General features: G+C 38.7%; 1 protein-coding gene across 1 annotated transcript; it reads right to left on the bottom strand.

Moving 5' to 3' along the window:
• Positions 1–193: 193 nt before the first annotated feature.
• LOC103910606 (uncharacterized) lies at positions 194–23705 on the bottom strand. Its single transcript, XM_087248984.1, has 3 exons — positions 23666–23705; positions 22406–22555; positions 194–8163 (listed from the first exon to the last, which is right to left on the bottom strand). Exons 2-3 carry the CDS (start codon positions 22488–22490, stop codon positions 7043–7045), a joined length of 1206 nt encoding a protein of 401 aa, XP_087105110.1. The 5' UTR covers positions 22491–22555; positions 23666–23705; the 3' UTR covers positions 194–7042.
• Positions 23706–23900: the final 195 nt, after the last annotated feature.

Raw genomic sequence — 23900 nt, 5'->3', positions numbered from 1 at the left:
TGACACACACTAGACATAAACTAAACATTTAACTAATATAGTACAAGATTAATTAAATAATAGACACTAATAAACTGTGAACAGTTAACATATATCCTATTGTTCCAGAATATGACCAAGTTGAGGTATTTATTGTAGTGCAATTAGGTGCAGTATGGCGAAAGTGCAAAGTAGCAGCTTAGAGGTAAGTGTATTTTGTAAACATGTTACACGTGCAAGAAATATTAATATAAAAACATTGAGTTTGCTTTTCTCAAAGTTCCACAGATTTTTGTGTGTGTGGGCTGTGGATTGTGATTTTATAATCCAGTTTTCATGAGTGAGTTGAGCAGTCTAATAGCTTGAGGAAAAAAGCTATTTATGAGTCTAGTAGACTTGCAACGCATACTGCTGTAGCGTTTCCCAGTTTATGTGTGGGATGGGTGAAGTCTTTGATGATGTTTGTAGCTCTTTTGTAGCAACGGAGCGGGTATATGTCCTGAATGGATGGTAGGGCTGATCCGATTATCTTCTCAGCTGACCTCACCACCCTCTGTAGAGCTGTCCGGTCAGCAGCAGAGCAGCTACCATACCAGACTGAGAGACTGCTGGTGAGAATACTCTCAATGGCACCTTTGTAGAAGGTAGTGAGTGCCGGTGGAGGGAGGTTAGCTCTTCTCATCCTGCGCAGGAAGTGGAGGCGTTGGTGAGCTTTCTTGACCAGAGAGGTGGTGTTGGTAGACCAAGACAGGTCATTGGTAATATGCACCCCCAGGAACTTGGTGCTTTTCACTGACTCTACCACACTGCCATAGATGGTGAGGGGGGGGTGTGACCTGTGATTCCTCCTGAAGTCCACAGTTATTTCCTTTGTTTTATTTACATTGAGATGTAGATTATTAGTGTCACACCAGTTGATGAGTTGATGTACCTCATCTCTGTAGGCCGAGTCGTCGTCGTTGCTGATGAGGCCCACAACTGTCGTGTCATCTGCAAATTTGATGATGTGATTTGAGTTGTATCTGGCACCACAGTCATGAGTCATCAGTGTGAACAGCAGAGGACTTAACACACATCCTTGAGGGACCCCAGTGTTCATGATGATGGTCTGTGAGGAGTTTTCACCGACTCTTACTGTCTGTGGTCTGTTGGTGAGAAAATCTAATAACCAGTTGCACAGTGGGGTGCTGATGCCTACAGCTCTGAGTTTTCCCACCAGGTGTTGTGGTATGACTGTGTTAAAGGCAGAGCTGAAGTCAATGAACAGCATCCGCACACAGCTGTTTTTGTTTTCCAGATGAGCCAGGCTGAGGTGAAGTGCTGTTGCTATGGCATCATCAGTGGAACGCTTGGAACGATAAGCAAACTGGAAAGGGTCAAATGTGGCAGGTAGGCTAGATGTTATGTGAGCCTTAACCAGCCTTTCAAAGCACTTCATTATGATGGACGTAAGTGCTATAGGCCGGTAGTCGTTCAGTGTTGTGACTGGTAATTTCTTAGGTAGCAGGATGATAGTAGTAGCTTTGAAGCTTTCTGGTATAATGGCTTTACTCAGAGAAATGTAAAAAATATCTGTGAGAACATCTGTAAGTGAGTTTGCACAGTCTCTAAGCACTCGCCCAGGTATATTATCAGGACCAGGGGCCTCATGTACGAAGACTTGCGTGGAAATCTTACTAAAACATTGCGTACGCACAAAGCTGTAAATGTGCGTACGCAGAAAAAATTTCAGATGTATGAAACACTGCGTACGCCGAGTCTCACGCATATTCTTTTGTACATCCGAATGAACGTGAAACTGAGCGCAACATGCACGAGCACAAAACCCCTCCCTGCCTCCTCCCCCGTATGAATATGCTAATGACTATGCTAATGTAAAAACCCAACGAAAAAGCAATGGCAAAAGCAAGCAAAAAGAGAAACTTTGAACAGAATGTGAAATGGAGGTGCTGCTTTCGGAGGTAGACCGGAGAAAAGCGGTGTTATTTGCAAGTTTGTTCGGCGGAATTAACAACAAAAGAAAAAAAATAGAGTGGGAGAGTTTAGCTGATACGGTTAACACAGTTGGGTCTGAACAACGCACTGAGTGCATTTAAAAAAGAAATAGTGTGGTTTATATCTGTAAAATGTTGCAATACCCTTCGCAGTCTCAGTGGCGCGCTCGTAAGACGCATGTGATTATGTACTGACACGTTCGAGCATAACTCGGCTCGAATCCAGCGTCTGATGAATTCATTCTTCTTTTTTTTCCCCGCTACATGTCAGATTTTGCCCACTATTTATCACGAGAAAGACAAGTAGGAATCATCAATAAGTTTGTGCATCATATTTTATTTGCACATTTATTGAATGGAAATGTTTCTGATTCACGCATGCAAATGTATCTTCACATAGTGTCTTTATAGCAATGTGCGTGCAGTAGATAGCTCAGATTACATTGGGAAAACAGGCGACCGCTGCAAATTGTGCTTTAATGTTTAGCTGGTCAACTGTATGGTATGGAAATCTTACATACCTACTATATGAACCCGTCTCATACAGCTGCCATTGCAAGGATCAGACACTTTGTAGAGAGGAATTTAACACAACTGCCTCTAGGAGTCGCCAATGGAAATAAAACAGACACGCACAAAAAATGTGCGTACGCCTGCCAGAAACCTGCCGTGAACCTGCGCAAATTTCCACGTTCAGTTCATTGTTAGTAAATCCAAACGTGAGCGATTCTGAGCGTGAAACCTGGCGTACGCAAAGTTTTTGTGCGTACGCAGCGTTGATACATGAGGCCCCAGCAGCCTTCCAGGGGTTGACCTTTTGAAGGGTCCTCCGCACATCAGCAGGGTCAAGTTGAAGTATTACATCGTCCACACAGTGTGGAGCTTTTGTTGGAATGATGTTGTTGTTTACCTCAAAACGGCTGAAGAATGAATTGAGTGAGTTTAAGAAGACTGTGCTGTCCTCACACGGTGGAGGTATAGGCCTGTAGTCTGTTACTGACTGGATGCCTTGCCAGAGGCGTCTAGGGTCATTTATGTCAGTAAAGTGTGACTGGATTTTTCGTCCATAGGCACGCTTTGCTACTCTCAGGCCCCGGTTCAAGTTGGCCCTGGCAATTCTGAGGGCCTCTTTGTCTCCGGACTTGAAAGCTACATTCCGTGCTTTTAGAAGCTCACAAACCTCCCTGGTGGTAATGTGTTTTATGACGGTCACATCTTCTATGCATTTGGATATATATCCTGTCACAGATTCAGTGTATTCCGTTATATTAACAAGCTGGTTGGAAGTGGCAGCCTCCCTGAAAACAGCCCAATCTGTGCAGTCAAAACAGTCTTGGAGGGCTAAAGTGGCCCCCTCAGGCCAGGTTCGGATCTGCTTCACAGAAGCTTTGTTTCTCACTAACAGTGGCCTGTAAGATGGCATAAGTATAACAGAAAGATGGTCCGAGTTACCCAGATGGGGGTGGGGAACAGCTCTGTATGCCTGTTTGATGTTTGAGTAGACCTGGTCCAGAATGTTCTCTCCCCTGGTTGCAAAGTCCACATATTTATAAAAGTGTGGGAGTACTGTCTTTAGTTTGGCCTGATTGAAATCGCCAGCAATTATACAGGCAGAGTCCGGGTTTGAGTCCTGCATCGAGCTCACAGATTGATACAATGTAGTAAGTGTGTCTTTTGTATTCGCACTGGGCGGTATATACACGGCTGTAATAGTCACGGCTGAGAATTCTCTTGGCAAGTATACTGGACAACATTTAACTGTTAAAAATTCTATGTCTTCAGAACAGTGACTTCGGAGAACTTTAGCATTAGTGCACCAGTTGTTATTGATGTAGATTGCCACTCCACCACCTCGTAGCTTACCAGTGAGTGCGTGACTCCTGTCCGCTCTGAATGTTGTTAGTCCGTCCACCTGAATAGCGTTATCTGGAACGCTGTGGTTAAGCCATGTCTCGGTGAGGACGATGGCGCTGCAATCTTTCACCTTCTTTTGTGTATTTAGATCCAATCTGAGATAGTCCATTTTGTTTTCCAGCGAGCGAACGTTGGAAAGCAGAATCGCAGGAAGTGCAGGTCTGTATGGTTTAGCTTTTAGCCTTGCGCTAATACCCGCTCAACTCCCTCGCTTGCTAGGTCTAGCACACCGCTTGCGACGAGTGCTACGTCCCTCCCACCGCTTACGTCGCCTCGAGCATCGGCCAGTATCGGGAGGGGAGACCGCTGCTTTGCAGGCCTCTGGGTCTTGCAGTCGTAGGATACCTAGCTCGTCGAGAATTTTGTGATCCAAAGCAAACATAATTCCAGAGAAATCGTTTGAAAAGTTCGTGTTTCGTAGACCAAGCAGTAGGTCTCTCTTGTAGACTTTTCTCGTACATGACTGAGGCGATTCAGACGACACATTTAACATAAAACGCACATCGTTACACGGAGCCGGAGTAGCCGCTGCCGTACTGGGCGCCGCCATCTTTTTTTAGAGGTGAAGAAAGGATAGAAATGCACCACCTCTGCTCATGAGCTTTCAATTAGATTTGTCAAAATACACCAAAATCAACATTCACCACATCGAGACTGATTACAGCTGGGCTTTGATGCTGTGTGCGCTTCATGCTTTCAACAAAGAGAACATGAGCTGTTATCTTGACAGAGCATATCAGTTCTGCACGGGACAAAAATCATGGAATGAAATTAAGTCATTTACTATCCTGCACATTTGCTCACCGCACATTTTGAAAGCTGTCAGACAGTCAATCCGTAGGCAAACAGATGACAAGAGTCTGGGAGACTTTGCCACCTATGCTTTCGCCAGACTCCAAAATGCCGCCAACATGACACAAGCAACAATTGTGTTCCGTGCACTGTGTGTCCTGCTCACAAGCCCACAAAACACAAGCTGTGTTAAGGAAAGTCTGTCTCTTTTGGAAACTGTCATTTCAAAGGGCAAAGACAATCCACTTGAAGAAAATATGCAGCCTAAAGACTGGGAAATCTATGAGAGTAAGGAAAGGAGAAATTCATTGACCATCATGGCCAGATCACCATTCGTAGCTTATTTTAAGCAAGTTATGGAAAAAGTGAAGAAGGAAATATCAGATGGTCTATCAGAGTTGCCACAAGAGGACAACCCATACTTCTGTCCAAGCATCATCACTATCCTTTTTTACACCTAAGATAAGTCATTATTTGTAACTTTAGATGCCATGGTTTCTAAAACAAAATCTGTCAGTGTTATCTTCATTCTCATCTTCAGCGCTTTACAATTTTTAGCGGTAGTAGCTCTCTCTGTCATCCCAAGCCAGAAGGCATTGACTGAGTGATTGACAGCTGATATTTCAGTGCTAGAGCAGGGGTGGGCCAATAAGAAGAGCACGAAGGCGGGGAAAACATTACGGACTTGGCTTTGGTTACTGCAGCATGTTGACATGACAACTGTTTTAAACCATTCCTGAGCGCTGCGTTTCGCGCTTTAAGTGCAGGGATGCATTCTGCGTGAAATCAAAATGTGGTGAACATTTTGCAGTAAAAACTGGTCGCACACAACAATTTTTTGCACTCGCACAAATGCTCCCAAATATATTTTGAGGTCGCATATTTCGGGGGCATATGCGACCAAAATGGTCGCAATTTCGAGCCCTGTTGTATTTCCTCCAATCTATGACATATCTTTTTGATTTTGGGATCTTTGATTTTATTGATACTCTACTCTGCCTATTGTTTCCTTATTCTTGCTTAAACTTATTTGATCATATTAAAATATCTGGATCTTTTTATTACCATATTTAGTCTCTATATCTGGCAATATATCTGGCAATATTATATTCTTTTATTTCCAGCTAGGTTTTCAAGTTATATATTTCTACTAATTATAGCAAGGGATTTTACGTGTATAAAATAGAATTCCTTTATGTCTTTCTACCAGTATGTTACTCAATGACTCGAGTCTTGGTGTGTCGTTGGTAAGTTCGGTTAAATATCATTCTTTCATGTAAATCATGTAAATGTCCATCATCTGTAAATAAAGTCAAGAAGTTTTACCAGCCTCTCAGAGTTCTTTGTTAGGATCTGTCAGGTTTTACTCTTCTTTCAAACAGAGCTAGTGTTGTCCCTTTAAAAGTCACATAGTTTTCTCTTCTTCGATGTCACTCCAAACTTTGCCAAAATCTTTGTTTCTCTTTCCCAGAAATTCCTATAATGGTTTCTTCTTCGTTGTTTATCAGTTCTTTTTCTTTCAGATCTCTTGATGCCTGTCATCAAATTGTACATGACCTGCCCGTTTTCCAGAAAAGATTCTAAGTTTCGCCGGCGGTGGTGATTGGAACTTAATCCCCTTTTCTTTAAGAATTTTTCCTATTGGAGCAAAAGCCCGTCTTTTCTGTTGGAATTCAGGTGGGTAATATTGGTCAAAGAAAATCCTTTTTTCGTTCCACTGTATTACTTTCTTTATCCATGCAAAGTGGAAAACCAGGTCCTTTGTTTTGTTTTCCAGTAAGAATACCAACGCTGATCTAGGGTGTGCGTCAGCAGGTTGTTTTGGTCCGAGTACCCAGTGACACCATTGGATTGTAAGGTCCAATTCATCAAGTGACAGTTCGTTTTGCAATGAAATGCAATGCTAGCTGACGGGCTATTAGCTATCCTGTCCGTCTCTAATTTTTCATCTGTTGATTTCTCGTTTTTTTCAGGTTTCAATGGTTGTTTTGTCCTAGCCTTTTTGTTTTTGTCCCCCTTCATGTTATTTAAATATGGTTTTGGTTATTACATATGATGTAAAAAGAAGGATTAATACCAGTGTGTATGGGAGCGCTCTTTCTATGCTGCTACATGTGTTAACGCCATACTGGAAACCATCCCATGTGTTTCTTAAGCTGCCCCGAATGAGTAAAACTCTGCACACACTGATCATGTCTACGGTTTTTCTCCAGTGTGAATCCTCTAATGTGTTCACAGGGTTCCTGAGTGATAAACCTCTTACTGCAGAGTGAACACTTGTACGGTTTTTATCCAGTGTGAATCCTCTGGTGCTGTTTCAATTCTGCAGCAGTAATAAAAGTCTTCTCGCACTCCAAGCACATTTACTCTCTCACACCAGTGTGGATCTTCATGTGTTTTTTAAGGTGTGATGAGTGGGTGAAACTCTTCCCGCACCGAGTGCATGTGAATGATCTCTTTCCCGTGTGGATCCTAATGTGTTTATTAAGGTATGATGATTGGTTGAAACTCTTCCCACACTTAGTGCATGTAAATGGTTTTTCTCCAGTGTGGATCTTCATGTGTCTATAAAGTGATGATGATAGGCTGAAACTCTTCCCACACTGAGGGCATGTGAATGGTTTCTCTCCAGTGTGGATCTTCATGTGTCTATAAAGCGAGGATGACTTGCTGAAACTCTTCCCACACTGAGGGCATGTGAATGGTTTCTCTCCAGTGTGGATCCTCATGTGTTGATTAAGGGATGATGATTGGCTGAAACTCTTCCCACACTGAGTGCATGTGAATGGTTTCTCCCCAGTGTGGATCATCATGTGTTGATTAAGGTGTGATAAGTGGCTAAAACTCTTCCCACATTGAGTGCATGTAAATGGTTTATCTCCAGTGTGGATCCTCATGTGTAGATTAAGATTTGATGATTGGCTAAAACTCTTCCCACACTGAGGGCATGTGAATGGTTTCTCTCCAGTGTGGATCCTCATGTGTAGATTAAGATTTGATGATTGGCTGAAACTCTTCCCACACTGAGGGCATGTGAATGGTTTCTCTCCAGTGTGGATCCTTATGTGTAGATTAAGATTTGATGATTGGCTGAAACTCTTCCCACACTGAGGGCATGTGAATGGTTTCTCTCCAGTGTGTATCCTCATGTGTTGCTTAAAGGATGATAATTGGCTGAAACTCTTCCGACATGGAGTGCACTTGAATGGTCTTTCTCCAGTGTGGATCCTCATGTGTTGATTAAGGTTTGCTGAGTGGCTAAAACTCTTCCCACACTGAGTGCATGTGAATGGCTTTTCTCCAGTGTGAATCCTCAAGTGAATCTTCAGTTTGCTTTTGATTGCCAAACTCTTTCCACACTGAGTGCAGGTAAAACAACTCTTGTCTCTCACTTTTAAAATACCATCAGTCTCTAAATGAGTTTTGTCCTCAATCTTGACATGATGTTCCTCCTCTTTACTCTCCTCATAGTCTTCAATTAGGTCTGAAAAAAAAAGTTAAGTTTTTAGTAAATCATTAAAGCTCATCGAAAGCTGAAGTAAAAGGGCTCTAACACATTGGCTACACAAACCTTAATTTTAATGCACATTAAATGTAAAGACATAGCAGATCATATTTAGATTAATCTTGTCACATCAACCTCCTGGGGTCCATTACACTGTCACCAACTCGGTCCCAGTCATTCCCCTCGTTGGCCAGCAGAGGCCGCCATCCCCAGACTTCTAGCATTACATCATCCACCTAGACTGATTGTGCACACACCTGAACTGAATCTCGGTAATGACCCACGCCACCTATATAAGCCACACTCAAACCACTGTTCAGTGCGAAATCTTGTTTAGCCCCGGCCAGCATTACTGAGCGGTCTTTCCTGCCTGATCTCCTGTACATTACCACGGACTGTTTCTGACTCTGAATTGCCTTCTGCCTGCCCACGACCCTTGGTTGTTACACGGACTCTGAACCACGCTGCCTGCCCACGACCTACGCCTGTCATAAGGACTCTGAGCCACGCCGCCTGCCACTGATCTATGCCTGGTAAATCACTCTGTCTGTTAGCCGCCAGCCCCACAACCTTTATTGATTACTGTTGATGTGTGTTCGCACTTTAGTGCGTGTTGGATGTTTGTGTTTGACTGTGTCTAATAAATACTGCAAAATGGATCCCTCCATGTCAGTCTCCCTGTTACATACACACATGCACATTTAAGTGTATTCTTATATGATTTATCCCAGATCATTTTTGGTCATATTGATGAGACACAAATTTGAAAGCTGTAAATGGCCAGTTTTTTCATTTTGTATACATTCGTAATCACTCAAAACAACATGTTTTTGTAAAGCAGATAGGGAATGTTTTTCATTCTGTGCCTGAATGGTAAACCTGTCAAAAAAAACAGCTGAATCTCTGAGTATTTGCCTCCATAGACATGAGACATATCTGCATAAAGCCTGCACCTTTGAATGACAAATGTTCTAAGGGTTAGTAATCTACAGTGCAGAATTCTAATACTTAACAGTCTCAGATCATCAAACAAATGTGAATATTGATTAAAGAGAACACAATTAAACACATTGTGCAGTTTTTAAGGTTTTTATTCTTAAAAGGAAGACAAAGTACTGAACTACATAGCCTTGTGTGAAAATGTTTTTCCCCATTAAAACCTAACTTAACTTTTTCACACCGGCTTCAAGTTCTCTAGCCACACCCAGACCCGATTACTACCACATGTTTGCAATCAATAAATCACCTAAATAGGATGTGTCTGACAAAGTGAAGTAGACCAAAAGAGCTTCAAAAGCTAGACATCATGCCAAAACCTAAAGACCTTTAAACACAAATGAGAAAGAAAATACTTGTCACAAGGAAAAAAGAAGTGAACTCAAATGCAGAAAAACAATGTGTTTGGGGAGTGAGTCCTGGAATAAGCAAAAGTCAAAGTAAACATCTGGTCGAGTGAGCACTGAGAAAGTGCCGTGGGAGAAAACAACCAGACACTCACTCACTAGCATTCCTGCACACGAATACAGGGTGAGTAACAAAATAATATGCACACAAATGATCGATAACATACTGACAAACATGAAGGGAAATGATGTTGTATAAACAGGAAAAAAGGGAAACGAGAGCTCCTGTGACCCAGAACAGGAGAAGAGAGCAAATCTGTGAGGCATGGTGACAGTACCCCCTCCCTCAAGAATGCCCCCTAGCATTCCCTTAAGACTCACTGTGGACCTATTTAAACTGATCAATGAGAGAGCGGTCCAGAATATCCAAAGCCGGAATCCAACATCTCCCCTCTGGACCATAACCCTTCCAGTATACCCGATACTGATAATCTTTCTACCTCTCCTCCTCACATCCAGGAGCCAGTGCACTGTGTATGTGAATGCACCCTCAACCAGTCTGGGACGTAGAGTAGCAGAGGTTATGGGCTGCAGGGGGGAGAGAAGAATGGGCTTGATCTTAGACACCTGGAAAAAACGGATGAATGTCTTTAAACTTAGAGCTTAATTTGAACAAACACTAGACTGAGCACCTTGATAACAGAAAAAGGTCCAATGAATTTGGGTCTCAATTTATGTGAGGGAAAGCTGAGAGGAATGCCTTTGGAAGATAACCAGACTTTCTGACCACACATATATAGAGGGGGCAAACGCTGAATTTCTATTGCTAGTCCTTTTCTGGTGATCCTTCATGTCTAGAGGCATCTCTGAATGAACAAATGCATGAGGAAACAATGGCATCTGGTTCTTGGGAAGAGAATACGCTTATTTCACATGGCCACCATTTTAAACGAAAAACCATTTTAACGAAAGCTAGGCTGAGGTGGGAAAACACATGGAAGTATAGGATCAGCACTGTAAACATTGCAACAACTTGCGGTGGACTACAAACCTCCAGCTGTTGCCGCGATTTCAAAATGCAGATGATGTAAACATCACTTTAACATCATTTAGTTCAGTTTAATTTAAACACTTAAAAGCAAATTAAGCATCAAATAAAATTACAATCTCTTTAAGAGTAATACGCTTAAGTGTCCTCCTAGGATTCAGTTCACGGCACCAGGTAAACACTGTGGGGACGATTCCTTGCTTCGGCCTAAGTAACTGGGTGAGCGATATAACACCCTCGTGTTGTATGTAATAGAATTGTTCCGGTACTGAAGTTTTAAAAAATGGGATTTTAAAATGGGATTTTAAAAACATTTCCCGCTAACGTTTAGGTGCCGCTGAGCGTGTTCTTAAACAGCGCTGATTTGCCATAGTGTTCACTGGTGCCCGTTAAAAATGACTGTGATTAAGATATACAGCCAGGTACACAATGATCCTGTGCGACTCCAGGCGATACTTCCAGGTTTCTTCCCAACACAGCCTTGACACTGCTTTTAAAATGGCAGACACATAAAATCAGTCTACACAGAGGAATGGTAGTCTAAGCAGCACTGATAGGGAGACAAGCCCATAGACAAGATAGGAAGAGAGTTTTATGCATATTTGACCATGGTTAATCTAGACCTACAAGATAAGGGTTCCCTGCATGCAACGCAATGCAGGACCCTCTCCAGCTGCAGACTAGCTTGCTTGGCCTGGCCATTGGTCTGTGGGTGGTGCTCATGAGAGGCTAGCAGTCGCCCCTAGCTGTCGGCAGAATTCTGCCCAAAACCTAGATACAAATTGCAGACCCCTGTCTAGAACCATGTCAACTAGGAGGCCAAGAATACGGAACATGTGGTCCAAGACAATGGCTGCTGTTTCCCTCGATGAAGATTATTTGAGGAGTGAAATAAAGTGAGCTGCTTCAAAAATCTGCCCAATACAGTGAGGACTACTGTGTTGCCACTGAATGGTGGTAACCCAGTGACAAGCCAACAAAAACTGACCAGTGTTCCACACCATTGAGAGCCACCAGAACCATTAGCCCCATTTCCACTATCGCACCAAAAGCGAGGGAGCCCAGGCCAGTCGCGTTTCCACTGTCACTTCCAGGGCCTGATCAGGCTAAAGCTGGGCTTCTGTGGAGCGAAATGTAGGCTATAGCCTATTTTATTACTTGCCCTTATGTCCTGAAACACTTAACACTCTCCTTTCCTTTCGTTTTTAAATAAATTGCTCTTAGTCATTATATTTTCTAAACTTGAGGCCCTGGTATACTGAAAACTAACTGTCTTGGAGCTCCACCTTCCTTGATGTGTGGTGTCTTCCCAGTGATTTGTTTCTCATTCAGGGAGTAAGAAGGAGAACATCATCCAAAACAACACTAGCTACATGAATACACTGGAGAGTGGAGTACAGATGTATCCGCACCTGTACAATCACTTGCAAAGAGAGATTTTAAGCCGCTGAGATGCTGTTTGTCAGATGTTTATGAAACTATTCTTCTCTCAGCCGCTAGCAATGTTTACGGTAAACGAGATGAGCGCAACACATTTACAACCCCACCTACTGCAGTGTAGGAAAACAGTATACCATCACTCAGCCTTTTCAAACATTATTCAGACATGAAACATCCTGTGCTTGTTTTGCTGCATTCAGGTCATGTGTGCAACTTTTTGTCCAATTGTAAAGACACTGATCAGATCTGTACGGTTTCTCTCCAGTGTGAATCCTCTTTTGTGTTTTCAGATCTGTTAACTGATTAAACCTCTTGTCACAGTGTGAACACTTGTAGGGTCTCTCCAGTGTGAATCGTCTGGTGCAGTTTAAATTTGAGCTGTAATAAAAATTTTCTCACATTCAAGCACATATACTCTTTCACACCAGTGTGGATCTTCATGTCTACATTAAGGTTTGCTCATCAGTTGAAACTTTTCCCAACACACTGAGTGTATGTGAATGGTCTTCAGTGTGGGTCTTCATGCGTTTATTAAGGTCTGATGAGTTGCTAAAACTCATCCCACACCAAAGCTGCAATTACACTAGAGTTTGAGCATGAGAAATTCTTTTGTACGTTGCTGCGAAAAGGGGCGGGATTAAACAAAATGATTAGACATAAATGGTTTCTCTTCAGTGTGGCTCATCATGTGTCGCTTAAGGGATGATGATTGGCTGTAATTCCTCCCACACTGAGTGCATGTGAATGGTTTCTCTTCAGTGTGGATCCTCATGTGTAGATTTAGGTCTGATGAGCAGTTAAAACTCTTCATACACTGAGTGCATCTGAATGGTTTCTCTCTAGTGTGGTTCCTCATGTGTTGATTAAGGTTTGATGAGCAGTTAAAACTCTTCCCACACTGAGTGCATGTGAACGGTTTCTCCCCAGTGTGGATTCTCATGTGTTGATAAAGGTTTGATGAGCTGCTGAAACTCTTCCCACACTGAGCGCATGTGAATGGTTTCTCTCTAGTGTGGATCCTCATGTGTTGATTAAGGTGTGATGAGCAAATAAAACTCCTCCAACACTGAGTGCATGTGAATGGTTTCTCTCCAGTGTGGATCCTCATGTGTAGATTAAGGTACGATGATTGGCCGAAACTCTTCCCACACTGAGTGCAAGTGAATAGTTTTTCTCCAGTGTGGATTTTCATGTGTAGATTAAGGTGTGATGATTGGTTGAATCTCTTTCCACACTGAGTGCATGTGAATGGTTTCTCTCCGGTGTGGATCCTCATGTGAGTCTTAAGAATGTCTTTTCTTTTAAAACTCTTTCCACACTGAGTGCAGGTGAATTGATTCTTGTCTCTTCTTTTCAAAATATCATCAGTCTGTAAATGAGATTTTTCCTCAATTTTGACATGATGTTCCTCCTCTTTACTCCCCTCATTCTCTTCAATTAGGTCTGAAATAAATAAATAAAACATTAGTTTCCATTAAGTCTTAAAAACTATCAAAAGTGAAAAGACACTGGAAACATTGGCTACACACACTGTAATTTTAATGCACATTAAATGTAAATAAATCAGATCATATTTTGTTTGGTCCATTAACATGTACACATTTAAGCAGATTCAATTCATCTTTATTTATCTAGTGCTTTTACAATGTAAACTGTCAAAGCAGATTAACATAAAAGTTATAGTAAATGGGCTCTATGCACAAACTCTGCTGACGTGTTTCCGGTAGAATATCAGTCAGGCTCTTCCGCATAGCGAAATCGTTCTACAGTGAAATCTAATAGCGGTGAAACCTAAACAAATCAGAGCATGGCAAAGAAGGAAGATTGAAGGATCTAGTGCCAGTGGATGCTCAGCATCTGAAACATCATTATTGTTGATTAATACACCAGATCAGACTAATAATCACAGTGAAGAGGTAGAGTAACTGAAAGGAGACTGCTTCAATGCTACTTTTAGTGATGTTAAAAGATTCTAAAGGTACAGTAAAAATGATGTACTAGAATTTAACCCAGATGAAAGTAGTAACAAGTTGTAATTGTATTTTATATAAAATATTAAATTTTTAACCATATTATAGTAAATTATATTATACTGTATATACTGTATACATGCATATACACACCCACATCAAACATTCTAGTATCATATAAGAGGTCAATAACAAACTAAAACAAATATGTTAAGCACAAGTCTTTATACTCAAAGCCAAATGCATTTCTATCTGATTTATTCATTTACATCCTACAACATCTAGAGTAATGCGTTCAGAGTAAGAGCAACTGTGAGGGAGAAGCCATCCTTCACAAGACTATAGGTCCACACTGAGCATCTCATCCACAGGGTGAAGCAACAAGCTGGACAGTCATCATCTCTTTCTATTACAGCGAGCATCAACCAGATTTACACAATGGCTTACCTTCTGCCCATCAGTAAAAGTTTAAGCTAAAGATTACAAACATAAATAACAGAACAATTTGAGTGAACATTTGCTCTGCACTAATGTAAATATATAAATCACTGTAGATACTTGCACTAATGTAATTATGCAGAGTTTATTGTGCAGAATTTTGTGATGTACCACCTCCGCCTTCAAGCAAAAATCAGGCAGGCAACTTCTGTCAGACCCCCAGTGATGCTCAATAATGCAAAATGCATTTGTTTCAAGTAGCAAAAATGTAACAAATGGGATACCCTCTTAAACAAATTTTCAACAAGGAAAACCCCAAACTATCTAAATATAAGTAATTAGACATTTGCACTGCAGCATAAATATAAATAATTTTTTTGACACGTGTAAATTTGACAATTTTAAACAAAAAAAGTTGTGTGAGTGTGTTTGTTCAAATCTGCAGTCATCTTGACAGGTAAAAGTAAAAAAAAAAAAAAAAAGTTTGGCTTCCCCTGAAACAATTTGATGTTATTGTAGATGAGCTGGATCCCGAGTATAAATAACCATCCCGAGTATAAATAACCTTTCACTCAAACTTTGCAGCTTATCTGACTTTACTATCAGCCTGAAATGCTGATCTCCCGTCACTCCACTCTTATAGGACAGTTAGAAATAACCCATAGTAACGTTCATACTTATGGATATTAAGGACACAATGTCCACATACATGTAAATAGATAAACAGACTGATGGATAGAAATGATACAGGTAATTAAAACAACATAAAAATCAATATGAACTATGAGAAAAACAGATACGGCTAGCATTTAATTGCTTTTCTTATATATAGCATAATAATACTCACCCTCAAAATGATCGATGCAACTCGAAATGTAGAATTTTAACCCCTTTTCTTCTTTGCTGTTTGGTGTGACAGCTCTCTGTCTCACGATTCCATTATTGTCCTTCATGGTATTGCAAGGAAACTTATAAACAACGAGTGTAATCTATCATCATCAACTGCGCCATCCGCTTACAGTGATCGCGGTGCTGTACCAGAAGTTGACATGAGGGCTAATCACAAACGCGGAAGAGATCTTGCATAGAGTCCATTAAAACTGTGTCAGTCGAGGGGGCGCTGCCGAGCGTGATGGAGTAAACACGTGTTTTCAGCGCTCCTATATAATCTTTAAAAATTGTTATATTAACAGCTGTTTAATGTCTGGGAATGAACAGTATTTGTTCTTGCAAACAAACAGAAGACCACGTTGATTAAATACAGTCAAGGATGGCAGCGAATCTCCATAAATACAAGTATTCTGGCCCTACCACCGTTGTGACGATACAAATACTGTCTTCGAGAAGATAAAGGCGGACATTCTCTGCTCCTTAAGAGTGGACAAATGATCTGTAATAACGAAAAAATTGAAGAACGCATTGACAAAGGATTTTGATGCACTTAAATCTGAACTACAGGCTATGAGACCCGAAATCTTGATTAATGCCAAAGCTGTGCGTTCTGAAATTGACCAAAGAAAAGAGAACATTAAGGATGTAGAGGGAGGACTCTCAACTTGGTTAGACGAGATGGTCACTCTCCAAGCAACTGTAACTAAACTCACAAGGCACGTTGACGACTTAAAAGAAAAATGTGAAGATATGGAAGGGCGCATGAGAAGGCGGAAATATGCGCGTTACTGTAATCTCCGAGCTCCCAGGATCAAAACTACAGCAGTATTCAAACTGCTAAAAAAAGTGCTTCAAATGAACAGAGATGTCAAAATTGACCACTCACATCATAGCCTTGTTCCAAAAAGGCCAGGGGACAAGCCTTGTACCATAACCGCAAAGTTACATTACAATATAGATGCCGTGGAGATCTTACAAAAAGCCAGAGAACGCGCACGGCTCATTTACAACGTTAATCAAATCACCATCTTTCAGGATTACGCCGCCAATGTTGCAGGGGCAAGAGCAGCCTTCACTGATGTCAGGAGAGCTCTTCGGGGGCGACAGGACAAGCAATATGGACAGCTTTTCCCGGCAAGGTTCCGAATTTCACACAATGGAAAAGAAAAGTGGTTTCATTGTGTCCGAGGCAATGGATTATTTGAAAAAGAAAATCATATCTGACAATCAATCTAATAGTTGACACTTATTCTACTTGAAGATTACAACACTAAACAATAAGTATCCTGCCTTCAAACTTATTAGGTGATAATCCACTCTCGACTCCTTACGTTGCATTTGACTGATCCTTACAATTGATTTTTATGAGGTATGAGGTATTTGTTTTCTTCCATGGTATGAACAGATTAGCTAACTTTATACAGCAGTTTTTATGCTTGGAAAAACACGTGTCTGTTTATGAAGCTGTTTATTTTGAGTTTCAAAAATTATGGTTCTGTAGGAGTCTGAAACACTGCGTACGCCGAATAACACGCATATTCTCGTACATTCGAATGAACGTGAAACTGAGTGCAACACGGAAGAGCGCAAAACCCCTCCTTGCCTCCTCCCCCGAATGAATATGCTAATGACTCTACTTTGGCAAAACCCAACAAAAAAGCAACGGCAAAAGCAAGCAAAAAGAGAAACTTTGAATAGAATGTTAATTGGAGGTGCTGCTTTCGGAGGTAGACCGGAGAAAAACGTGTTATTTGCAAGTTTGTTCTCCGGAATTAATAACAAAAGAAAAAAAATAGAGTGGGACAGTTGAGCTGATGCTGTTAACACAGTTAAGTTTGAACATAGCACTGAGTGGGTTAAAAAAGAAAAAGTGAGATTTATAGGTTTAAAATTTTGCAGTGTCCTTAACGGTGTGAGTGGCGTAGCTTGTAAAACGCATGGTAAAATGTTTTGACACATTCGAGCAAGAACTCAGTTTGAATCCAGCCTCTGATGAACTCAAAATAATAAAATCTCAATCTTCAGAACTTGGACCTGTGGACGTATGGCGAAGCAATTTTCCAAATCACAAAGACTTCACATTCTATTAACATAGCCATCAGTCTTACTCCAGAATAGATTATTTTTTCACTTCCAGAGATAAGCTGCACAGAATAACTAGCATAAAGATATTACCGATGACCACGTCGGACCATTTACCAATAGAAATATTATGGGACTTAGGTAATAAGCATACTTCCAAACAATGGAGACCTAACACTTCGCTCCTCAATGATAATGAATTTATTTCATTGATCACAAGTGACCTTAAATTAAATTAAGTATAAATGACACCTCAGACGTATCTCCACTAATTGTATGGGACTGCGCAAAAGCATATACTAGAGGTAGGCCTAGAAAAACAGGGTATCAGTATATTGTAAGCCCATAGGTTCAAATAATCCTTTCCAGTCATCTGTGTGTTTTGTTTTCTTGGAGTTTCAGTGCACTTTACTGATGCGTATCTAAAAACAGTTCGCGGAGAGAAAAAAGAGAGAATGCTTTTTGGCATTATAATATTATACAGTTAATGACGGTATGTAAGAGTCTATATGTTGTTCTGAGTTTGTATGTTGAGCGGTCTACAAACTTTGTGTTTAAGCTGGCCTCTGCTGATGAAACTGCAAACTATCTACAGTAAACTTTCTTTTAATTGAATCTCTGAATCCTGCTCTTTATCTGATAGACTTGGTGTCATGGCTTTGCGGTTAAAAAAATGTGGTTATAATGAAAGTCAATGGGTCAAAAACAGCCAAGAACATAATGAAAGGGTATAGGGCTGCACAATTATCATATTACTATCATGATAACGATATTTGTGGTCCACAGTCAATAATTAAATATAGTCATGATTTTACAGTATAAACACCCAGCCATTATTTTAATGAGTGGAGTTTACAGATTGTAGCACAACACAAGCATGAGGTGACTGTGTCTAGATTGCAAGTGTTTTTTTCAAGGAATGTAATGGTGATCAGGTAGCCTTTGCTTCTGTTCAATTCACCTTTATTTGTATAGCGCTTTTACAATGTAGATTGTTCAGTTCAAACTTCCCAAGGTAACACAACAAACCTCATTAACCACCTTGAAAGCCATCACAAAGTGGCTGTCATCAGTGTGTTAAGTGTAGGAGAATTCTCCTTTGCATTTTTTATGCATTACTAATATCACTAAACCAGACAACATTTGTTTTATAAGTTACCAAATATTCACAGAGATTCAGCAGTTTCTTTTTCAGACGCATTTGCCAGTCTATAGACAAAAGACACTATTCTATAGTTTCTATGTAAAAAAAATAAAAAGAAAAAAAGAAGTCATTGTGGCCCTGTTCACACGAGTATTCAGGTTTGTTTTCATCAATCTGATGCAACTTTTATTATTTACAAGAAAAGAAAATGCAACTAAAATTTTCAGATCAATTAACTAACTTAATTAAAAGACTAGCCTTTTAATACATGTAATAATGGAAATAATAACTAATTTCCTTTATTTCCGATTAGACGATGTACTTTATTCAGTTTTAATAGATATATATGCTTTTTTTAAAGTAACATTTGTTTAACAAATATTAAATGGCATTCAATTGCAACATTTAATTTTTTTTCCTAATGCTGATATTGGTTGGGTAATAAAGCATGATTTAGTTTAGCTTGCATGTGTGGACATAGTTTGACGTCTTTACCTAAAACTTTAAACATTTATTTAAAATAAAACTGAAAGAAAAAAGGAGACTGACATTTAATTTAAACCACTTGTTTGGTTCTTAAGCCATGATCTGTCTGCATTAATTGAAATGGTATCGTTGCCTGACCTTCATTGATGAAATTGAATTATGAATTATGACATCCTGTCGCCGGGTCTGCTATAGCGATACTTTATGGTTTGAGAAGAAACAAAAGAGGAAACTGTGGATGAAAACCTGTTTGGGAAGACGGGGATAACATGAATTATCTATTCTTCAATGAGAAAAGACCGCAGACACGACACCATGACGGCATTTATTATACAACGCAGGTCGTGTTTATGATGATTAATTTTAACAACTAATATTAATAACTTATCAATAACTCCTCTCACTTTAAACTTTACCTTTTAGAGCTTGTTCTTGTTGGCGCAATATGGGTTTATTACATGTAGGCTATGAATCAGATTATGAAGAATGATTAAAAACATGCTTTTTCTTTGTATCATCCTATCGGTCAGGTGTTTTATTTATTTATTTATCTATTTTTAAATAAAAAAACAAGCCCTGCAAATTGTTTCATCCAAATTATTGGTTCGCCTTTCTCGTACGCCACAAATCCAAAATGTTCCCAAATAGGCAATGTAACAGGTTTTCCAAAGAGTTTCATGGCTGAATTTGAACTCGCTGAATCGCCTCTAACGTTATATTCATAAATGTAGTCCTTGGCAACATCTGTAACAAAAAAAAAAAAGAAGCCCAGTGCTCTTTTTTTATGTCACTGGAAAACGACTGAATCAGCTGGTGTGCGTGAGTCATGTTGCTGTCGATGTTATAATTGTAATTTTAAAAATATTATGATATTCAAGATCTGTAAAGTAATACAGCTCTGGATTGAACCAGCAACCACAAGTCTCCTCCATCATTAAAAGTTTGCCATAGTCACCTTGACAATCCAAACACTGCTGTCACCTCAACAGAAACCCTGCAGTGCTTTCATTTGATTAAAGAATAAAAAAGATGAGACTGAGGTTATACGCTTTTTCCCGCTCGAGCACACAGCGCGCAACAGCAAAACACTTGCGGTCGTTAGTAACTATTCAACATATGCCCCTTATGCAGCCAAACTTTAAAAATATATAAAGTATTTTTTTTATTGTTTTATTGTTTAACTGATAACATTAATCGGTTACAAATCGGTTACAAATGCACTATAATTAAACTGCATGTGCAGGCTCTGAATTTTTTTTTCCCCTCAGGGCCGCACACCGGAGATCCGGCATGGTGCCAGAATACTTTAAGCAAACAGTCACACTACTTGCTCTACATACAGGTGTGTTAATGACTATACATACAAAGAAAAATAATAAAATTAGAAAATATGACTTTGCAACATCAAGGATTTGGCATGGGCCAGTTTAAGATTCTGATGGTATGATAAACTAAAATATATTTTCTTCTCAGAAACTTATAAAATATTTTGGAGCAGTAAACATGTCAGGCTAAATCATTCAAATGAATCACAGATTTATTAAAAAGGCACAGCAGAAAATGTTGGCGGTTTGTAAAACATTGACTTTTCCAAACAGCGGTAAACCTTGAACATGGTTATCGCCCCATGCCTAAGAAGCATAACTCTGATTTTAGGATCTGAAAATTAATTTTTTTAAAAAGTCTCAAGCAAAAAGATTCCAATGGCGCCGCCTGCTGGTGTATAAAGAATATGGTCAATAATCTCAGATTGTTCAATGTTTTATAACAACTAATTATTTGAGTGTCTATTTCATTCAGCATATTTAATATTGGGGGCATCCACATTTTCTGACATACTTTAAACCAGGGTTTCTGCAGGTTTCACCAAGATAAATTTAAGACTTTTTACGACATTTTTAAGACCATTATGAATGAAATTTTAGACTCATATAGGTCTAAAGGCTAAATAACTTTTCAAAATACCCAGATGAAAAAAAATTTTATTTGCCAAAAAATATTATAATTTAATACATTTAATAATACAATAATAAATTAATCATATTTTTATATATATTTTAGATATTTCTTTGAAAAAAAATAAATAGTGTGTAAAAACAAGCAAGCTCTACTTGTATTCTAACATAAACATACTTCATAATAATAAAACATGGACAAATGTTTTAAAAGTTTAAAAAAACTACAATAAACTAAATCTGTCCAGGTTGATGTCCTCAGCAGTAAATACATGGAGCACGTTTAAACAAATGTTATTGTAAGGAAAATAATAAAAACAGATAAATTATAAAACAACGTTTTTAGGATCTAAAAATTTATTCTTTAAAAAAGTCTCAAGCAAAAAGATTCCAATGGCGCCGCCTGCTGGTAAATGAAGAATATGGTCTATATTCTGAGACAGTACAATGTTTAAAAAAATTAATTATTTTAGTGTCCATTTCATTCAACTTGTTTAATATTAGGGGCATCCACATTTTTGACATACTTTAAACCAGGCTCTCTGTGGGTTTTACCAAGTTAAATGTAAGACTTCTTAAGACATTTTCAAGGCCATTATGAATGAAATTTTAGACTCATAAAGGCTAAAGAACTTTTCATATGGCCCAGATCGAAAAGGTTTTTATTTGCCCCATCAAACAAATATTACAAGTGAATACATTTAATAATACAATAATAAATTAATATATATATATATATATATATATATATATATATATATATATATATATATATATATATATATTTAATATATTTTAGATATTTCTTTGAAAAAAAAATAAATATTGTGTAAAAACAAGCCAGCTCAACTTGTACTCCAACATAAACTTTCTTTATAATAATAAAAAATGAACAAATGTTTTAAAAGTTTTAAAAAAACTATAATAAACTAAATCTATGCAGAACAATCTGTCCATGTCGATGTCCTCAGCAGTAAATACATGGAGCACATTTAAACAAATGTTATTGTAAGGAAAATAATTAAACCATTATGATGAATAGAGTTAAAATGAGTCTTCTATGAGAATACTGTAGGTCAAGTATCGCCAGCTCAGTTAAACCTTTTTAAATGTATTGTTTTTATTTATTTTATATAGTGCCAGTGCTCAATGACGCTTAACAAACAGTAGGAGAACAAGAAAAGCAATAACCTTAAGAAGGTAGAGAAAATGGGAGACTAATAATAAATAAAAGAAAGACAAAAGACACGAGAACAAGAGACAAAAGAAACTTTTTTCGGTCTTTCAATGAGTGCTTGTGTGCGTTTAGGAGAACTAGGCAGCACACTCAGGGCTGCAAGATGGATTTAATTCAGTATTCTTATTATTAATATATCTGAATGAGGATCAAATGACTGAGTTGGTGTTTGAGAGTGAAAACCAACCTGTTTGTTTCTGCAAATCTTCCTGTTTGACTGTGAATGTTTCTTCAATCTTCACATCTTCACTCTCCTCTTTAATAAACGCCATCTTTATAACAGTGTGGAGATCAGTTGCTTCAGCAGGAGTTTTTCTCTGCGTTTGGACACTTTATCCTGTTTAAAATGAACAAAACAATAAAAACTTCCTGTTTAAAATAAATAAAACAATGAACAGAAACAAAATAACTTCTCTTTAACACTTGCTTCAACAGTTTCTATTAATGAGAGTAATTAACAAAAAGAAATCAGGTAAAACGTTTCTTTAAAACAGAAGTCTCTATATTGTTTACCATGTACTTTGAACATTCGATCGGAATTAGCATGCAAGTGTGACTTAAAAACAACATTAACAATGTTTATTTGACTGTGACCAATGTTGTACTTTGATAGTCATTGAATTCTAATATGATTTCACTATTTAAAGTTTGCAAATAATACTTTTCTGAAATTATATTATTAGGGGAATGTCTGAATATCTGAATATAAAACCAACTTTACCTCTGTAGATAATTGAGGTAAAGTTGGTTTTATATTTGGGTATTCAGACATTCCCCTTAATAATAAAATTTCCTAAATGTATTCTTTGCAAACTCTAAATATGGAAATCATATTAGCAGCTAATAATTACCAAAGTACAGCATTGTTTACAGTCAATTAGATAGTGCTAATGTTGTTTGGAAGTCATACTTGCATGCTAATTCTGACCGAATATTTTCAGTACTGCTAAATAAATGAATGTGGGGGTCGCAGGTCACTGGCATTATAGAAGTAAAGTTGGTTTTTATATTTGCACATTCAGACTTTCCCCTTAATAATATAATTTCATAAAAGTATTATTGCAAACTCTAAACAGTAAAATCATAATAGCAGCAAATGACTATCAAAGTACAACATTGTTCACAGTCAAATAAACAGTGTTGATGTTGTTTTCAAGTCATACTTGCATGCTAATTTAGATCAAATATTCAAAGTAACATGGTAAACAATATAGAGACTTCTAAATGAACAAATGTGCGAATATAAAACCAACTTTGCCTCTATTTTAAAACTCGCATTACACACTTTTCTGTTTCAATCAAAAGCCCTCGGTTACTGAGAATAAAATAGTAGTAGGCTGTATAAATGGTTAAAATAATAATTCCAACAGCGGGTACATAATGTAGCATCGGATGAAAAACCTGAAATTAAATCGGGTTATATCCGTAAACATTTAAAAACACAAACCTTTCTGCAGTTGAATCAAAGCGCTGAAGCGGCGCCACCTGATGACGTCACACACCACGCCAAAATAAAAGTCTTTTTTGTTTAGCTTTTTTGCCCCTTACTGTTGCAGTCATGACTTATTGACACATTTCTTTCTAGTTTTTCACTCTATACTATTTCTGCTCTCTCTCTCTCTCTCTCTCTCTCTCTTTCTCCCCCTCACATTGTAGGTGCTTTATTGGCATGACAAATAACT

This window comes from Danio rerio, chromosome 4 (genome assembly GCF_052040795.2).
Source record: "Danio rerio strain M-AB ecotype USA chromosome 4, GRCz13ab, whole genome shotgun sequence".
NCBI lineage: Eukaryota > Metazoa > Chordata > Actinopteri > Cypriniformes > Danionidae > Danio > Danio rerio.
Note: the sequence above shows the minus strand (reverse complement) of the source record. Positions and strands in the feature narration are given on the sequence as shown.

Excerpts from the sequence above, each read along its gene's own strand:
- LOC103910606 (XM_087248984.1), bottom strand. The coding sequence starts at position 22,490 with ATGGCGTTTATTAAAGAGGAGAGTGAAGATGTGAAGATTGAAGAAACA. Across the intron at positions 8,164-22,405 it reads AGATTTGCAGAAACAAACAG|ACCTAATTGAAGACTATGAG; the intron begins GTTGGTTTTCAC and ends TTTTTTTTTCAG.